Genomic DNA, 6,241 nt, shown 5'->3' with positions numbered 1-6,241 from the left:
CAATGTCTTTCAGAACAGATTGGTTGGGCGTTGAAGACTCCGCGTCTGGTCCTGAATGCCAGCTCTCTCTCATCAATGCAGCATTTATTACAAAATAAAAAAAAAAAAAAAAAAAAAAAAAAAAAAAAAAAAGAAAAAAAAAATTGGACAAATTGCATCACCAGGTAGCAGCCTGGCCTGGATCACACACGTCCCATTGCATCTGTGTCATCAAGCAGGGCCATTTAATGTGGCTTCAGCACAAGGCAAGGCTTCTTCTTTCCTAAGGACAAACCCAAAGAGAGGTATTAGAGAAACACAGCACCAGGTCCTCTTAAAGCTTAATTCTGGATGCTCTCCTCTAAAGCAGCACCTGAGACTTCCCCGTTCTACTTCTGCTGCTTCTACCTGCTAGGAAGCAAACAGCTTTCCAGGCAGAACCTCTCCCAAACCCTTCACAACATCCTCCACTTCTCCATCGGCAGAGGGGTGGCCAGCAGGAACAGGGAGGGGATTGTCGCTCTCTGGGAGGCCCCATCTGCAGCACTGCATCCAGGTCTTGTATTGGGCCCCCAATACAGGATGGACAGGAAGCTGTTGGGGAGGGTCCAGAGGAGGCCACAAAGATGCTCAGAGGGCTGCAGCACCTCCCCTACAAAGACAGGCTGAGGGAGCTGGGCTTGTTCAGCATGGAGAAGAGAAGGCTGCGGGGTGAGCTCATTGCAGCCTGCCAGGACCTGAAGGGAGCCTACAGACAGGAGGGGAGTCAGCTCTTAATGAGGGGAGATAAGAGCAGGACAAGGGGAAATGGTTTGGAGTTGAAGGAGGGCAGATTGAGGTTGGATGTGAGGAGGAAGTTGCTGACAGAGAGAGTGTTGAGGTGCTGGACCAGCTGCCCAGAGAGGCTGTGGATGCCCCGTCCATCCCTGGAGGTGTTTAGTGCCAGGTTGGATGGGGCCCTGGGCAGCCTGGGCTGGTGTTCATTGTGGAGGTTGGTGGCCCTGCATGTAGCGGGAGGTTGGAGCTTCGTGATCCTTGGGTTCCCTTCCAACCCGGACCATTCTGTGTGATTCTATGTGAAATCAAAGCCCAGACCCCTCGGTGCTCCTCCGCCTGCACTGCAGGTGCACTCCTGCTGCCTTGCTTCCCTGCTCTGTCCCAGGACAGGGACGTGTATGGCCAACACTGGATGGCTCTGCAGGGCCACACACCCTCACCCCACAGTGGATTCAAATGCTGCAGCTCCCCTGCACAGCTCCTGCATGAGCAGCAGTGCTGCTGATATCCAGAATAGACGTGGAATGGCACAAAGCTGAAAGCACCAGCCTGAAGTTCCTCCTCACACCACAGCTACCAGCAGCAGGTCCCTGGGACTGTCACCTGGGACTGACTGATATGTGCAGTGCTGGTGGGTTGGACCATCTCACCTGTCTTTTGTGGCTGTTTCCGTGACCGGCGCTGTGTTCTGGTGCTCCTCTGGGTGCTGGGCAGCGTTGTTCAGTGGTTTGGATGCTTTGGTTGTTCCCTTGTCTGTGATGGTCAGCTTCTCAATCACCATGCAGCCTGCATCGCTGTGTGGGGAGAAGTTATGGTCATGTTAAAGCATCAATGAATGGGGTTTAAATATCCGAGAGAAAATAAGTTCCTCCTCCTCCTCCTCTCCTGGCACAGGCCTCAGAATTGCCATAGGGAAAGAAGAACCAAAAATAAAGCGGGATTAAAGAGCATTATGTGATGCATTCATGATGCCAGGGGTGGAACAGCTCTCACAGGACAGGCTGAGAGAAGAGAAGGCTGCGAGGTGATGTGAGAGCAGCCCGTATCTAACAAGGAGCTGCAGGAAAGGAGGGGACGGAGTCTTGAGCAGGGTCTGTGGGGGGAGAACAAGGGGGAAATGGCTTCAAGTGTGAAGAGATTTAGGTTGGATGGAAGGATCCAAAAGTCACAGTGAGGGTGGTGAGGCACCAGCACAGCTTGCATGGAGATCTGATGGATGCCCCATCCCTGGGGGCTTTCAAGGCCAGGCTGGATCAGGCCCTGGGCAGCCCGATGGAGAATGTTTTAGCCCTGCAGTTCTTTGGGCATCTCCCTCCTGTCCATGTTCAGCACTCGCTCCTATGACACCATGCAAAACCCACAGGCTCTCTGACTGCTGGGAGCCTCTTGCATCACACTTTGCTGGATATCCAGCCATGCCATAAAGGAATCCACCTGACAGTATGTAATCCTCCTACTGAGGTTACGTGCAATGCACATCTATATCTTGTTACCAAAGGACCCATAAGGAATTCAGGCTGCAGCCACGAATGGGCTCTAAGAACCTCAGGACGGAGTGGGTTTGGTGCTGCGTGGAACTGCCTCATTTGGAGCTCAGCCCGACCCACCTGTGGGACTCCCTACATGAATCCTCTGCTCTGATGGGGAAACAACCAGCATTACAATGGGATGTTGTAAAGATGCTCCAGGAAACACAGAGGTACGATGGACATCGGAGCAGGACGTGGGTGAGAAGCACGGCTCATGCTGAGCCCTCCTGGAGCAGAGCACTGCATGCACTGTTAGTGCTGGGCGGGCAGCACATGGATGTGGGGAGGTCTGCACTTCTACTCTTTGAATAGAAGAGCACTGATGTTCTACTGCAGTCATGCCCCATGCTCCATGCATGCTTGTTCCATTCCATTCCATTCAGTTCCATTCCTTTCCATTCCATTCCATTCCATTCCATTCCATTCCATTCCATTCCATTCCATTCTGCTCCATTCCATTCCATTCCATTCCATTCCATTCCATTCCATTCTGCTCCATTCCTTTCCATTCCATTAGCACAAGGAGCTGCCTGCACACAGCTGCACCCCACGCCGTGCAGGGAGCAGAGCAGGCACCAAGGAAAACACATCCCAGATGGGAGAGCTCTAAACATCCACTGTGAGCACCAAGCTCAGGGCTGGGGCCAACAGCTTGCACTGCTGTGGGCAGGAGCAGCTTGCACCCCAGAGCTGTGTGTGATCAGAAGCAAGGGGTGATTCCTAGCACGGTTATACAGAAATGCAACGCTTGGGCACCTCATCTTTTAAGGGACACCTGTGCAGTGAAGCACTTGGAAAGCAGCAATTGCAACAGCTGCAATTCATCTCCAATGCTAAGAGCTGGTGGCGGGGCATGCAGGCACCTGCATTCCTCCAGCAAGAAGCACGGCATTGGGAACAAGCAGTGCATGCTCAACTGCTTACAGAAGAGCCTGAGAAATGCCCAAGGATGTTAATTACTGCATTAGGAAGTTCAATAGAGCGTGCCATAAGGAGCCATGCTTTTAAAGGGTTGCATTTCTTGGAGCCTTTGGGGATGGAGGTGATGCTGAGCTGCATCCTTATACAGCACAGTGTTTCCCTTCGTGTGCTCTTAGAACAGCCTGGAGATGTGTTTAACTGCACTGATGATGTTCTCCTTTGGGTCTCTGGTCTTATAGAAATCACTGCAGCCTTGTTTGCTTGCACAGCAGCTGGAAAACCTGGTTTATAAGGGTGAGCTTTAGGAAACAACTGGTGAAAACCCCCAGTTTTCAAACAGAAAGCAAACTCCATTCCATTATGCATTATTGTTTTGTAAATGATATCGACAGCACGCAGATAAAAACATCTGCTTTTGCTGGGAGAAAGCCTGAGCAAAGCACGTGGGCAGAGCAAACCACGCTGCAAAACCACAGCCAGCAGCAGAGCTTCCCTTTGCAAGAGCAAAACACATTTCCTCTTTGCAGGAAGAGCTGACAGGGGAGGAGGATGCACGACACAAGAGCAAAGCAAAGCAGCAGGTTTAGCACGGGGTTGTTAGCAGGCAGTTTGGCTGTGAACATGCTGGATAAAGGATAACACACACCCTGGTGTTCAGTGCCTGGAAGTTGTGTTCTTTCTAGGATCAGTTTGAACTGATTGGGAGATGCTGAAGGTTTGTCAGTGTTCCTCTGCTTCTGGCCCAGCGTGGAGTGGGAGCAGCTGTGTGCATGGTGGATGTTTGGAACCCTGAGCCATACGTACCCTGTGCCCGCAGGTCTAAAGACTCTGAGCAATGCCCACCACGAGAGAGAGGCAGCGAGAGGCAGGACAGGGAGAGAGCCAAGGGAGGGAGAGAAAGAGAACAGTAAAGATGGCTGAAAAAAACAGACTGAAGGGTTCACTTTGCAACCTTAAACCTGGGGGGGTTCTTTACAAGGAGATGGGGCAGGGATGTCCCAAAGGGTTTCAGAGAGTGCAGCCAATGTGTTTCCCCACGCAATATTCAGACTCGTATCCAGAACCAGCAGAAGGTTCAATAGCCCATCAGGAGCAGCTTCCTCATGCCTGGCACAAGTGCCATTGAGCTGCACAGGGAGATGTAATGGAGTGTAAGGGTTGGGCAGGGAGAGAGAACCATTAGATAGCATTGTGGGCATGGAGTGCTCTCAGAGCTGTGCGCTGCAGCTTCGTGGCCCTGGGGATGGTGGAAAAATGGAGGAGGAAGAGCTGTTTGTACAGAAGGGTTTGTTGGAAGCTGAGAGCTGTGGGGAGAAAGGGAGCAAAGTCAACTTGGTTGTTCTTAAAAGCAGGTGTAGGCATCCAAAACTGAGACACGACAGCAAAAGTCAGAGCAGAAATCGGGGCTGAGAGCTGCTGCGTCCAGCTGCAGAGCTGTGACAGCACAAGGTACAGAGACACAGAGCCTGGGCTGGGGTTTTGTCATTGGGAAGCCTTCAAGAACCACAAACCCAAGGCAGAATGTCCTTTAGTATGGCTTGGAATCAGTCAGGAAGGTGGTGAGAAACAAGCACGTCCTCCACTGGCCATTGGGGTGCACCTGATTTGCTGCATGGAAAGATGGGAATGGTTTGGAAAGGCAGAGACCATGGGAAGCTTCCACTGACACCAATATAATCAATAGTTCAGACTCTATGAGAAACTCAGCAGAGCTGGAGCAGCTGAAATCACAATGTGTGCAACAGGTCCCGTCCTCCCACAGCTTCTATTTCTGCTTCTGGCTGCGGTTACAGCAGGGAAAGGCTGCAGGCACCTTTCAAGTGGAGACGGTGGTTACTCCACGACGTCATTTCTTTGCCAAAGAGGAATTAGCTTTTGCAGAGCTGCAATCATGCAAAACCAGGCAGGTTGTGGGAGCCTCGTGTTTAGTGACAGTGCTCAGGATGCACGCATTTCTTTATAGAGAAAACCACTCCAAGTGATGCAGCCCGCAGCACCGATCAGCCAAAGCAGAAATCACCATCCCTGCTCCTACTTGGAAACAAATGAGAGACCTCAGAAGATGCCAAGTGAAATTTACACTGCTGTTGTGAATCAAGACGAGGAGCTCCACACGGAACACGAGTCCAAACCACAGTGTGGTGAGAGGAGCAACATCTGGAGCACGGTTTGTTTCACATACCAGAGCCAATGGGCTTAATTAGATACAACGCAAACTGAACACTGGAAAAGCAGAGGCTGCTTTCAGCACAGCAGGCAGCATCCTGCTTCTCCTTCACCTTCCATTCCTCGTGCAGCCTTGGATATTTCATTCCATGTCAGACCCTGCACCAACCCAGCCATTCCATGGCTCTATGATCTACAAAGACCCCTCCAAACCAACCATCCTATGGCTCTATGACCTGTAAAGTTCCTTCCAATCCAACCATTCCACAGCTGTATGATTTATATGGTCCCTTCAGACTCAACCACACTCTGGTGCTGTGGTCTATAAGGTCCCTTCCAACTCAACCACTCTATGGCTCTATGATCTTTAAGGACCCCTCAGACCCAACCCAAGCCATTCTCTGGCTCTATTACCTTTAAGGACCCTTCCAACCCAACCACTCTCTGCCTCTATGATCCACAAAGTCACTTCCAATGAGATCATCCTATGATCCATAAGGTCCCTTCCAGCCCAACTGCTCTATGGTCTGTAAGGTCCCATCCAAACCAACCATGCCATGGCTCTACGATCTACAACATCCCTTCCAACACAACCACAATATGACTCCATGGTCTATAAGGTCCCATCCAACTCCACCATTCCATGGCTCTATGATCTATGAGGTCCATCCAACTCAACCATAGCAATGGCTCTACAATCTATGAGGTCCCATCCAACTCAACCATTCCATGGCTCTATGACCTATGAGGTCCCATCCAACTCAACCATTCCATGGCTCTATAATCTATGAGGTCCATCCAACTCAACCATTCAATGTCTCTATGATCTATGAGATCCCATCCAACTCAACAATTCCATGGCTCTATGA

At 50.9% G+C, this 6,241-nt stretch overlaps 1 protein-coding gene across 3 annotated transcripts in view; it reads right to left on the bottom strand.

Moving 5' to 3' along the window:
• Positions 1–63: 63 nt before the first annotated feature.
• Positions 64–6,241, bottom strand: part of PPP6R2 (protein phosphatase 6 regulatory subunit 2) — a 51,334-nt gene continuing 45,156 nt past the window's right edge. For 2 of the 3 annotated variants that reach the window (XM_015851489.2, XM_015851570.2), the window contains exons 23-25: positions 4,011–4,034; positions 1,407–1,550; positions 64–262 (exon numbers count right to left, since the gene is read on the bottom strand). In XM_015851489.2, coding sequence (XP_015706975.1) covers positions 211–262; positions 1,407–1,550; positions 4,011–4,034 — 220 coding nt within the window. In that variant the 3' untranslated portion in view covers positions 64–210. The remainder of the gene's footprint in view (positions 263–1,406; positions 1,551–4,010; positions 4,035–6,241) is intronic. The other variant, XM_015851711.2, reaches the window with a different exon arrangement.

The sequence above is a fragment of the Coturnix japonica genome, chromosome 1 (genome assembly GCF_001577835.2).
Source record: "Coturnix japonica isolate 7356 chromosome 1, Coturnix japonica 2.1, whole genome shotgun sequence".
Classification (NCBI taxonomy): Eukaryota; Metazoa; Chordata; class Aves; order Galliformes; family Phasianidae; genus Coturnix; species Coturnix japonica.
This window is presented reverse-complemented; position numbering and strand designations above follow the sequence as displayed.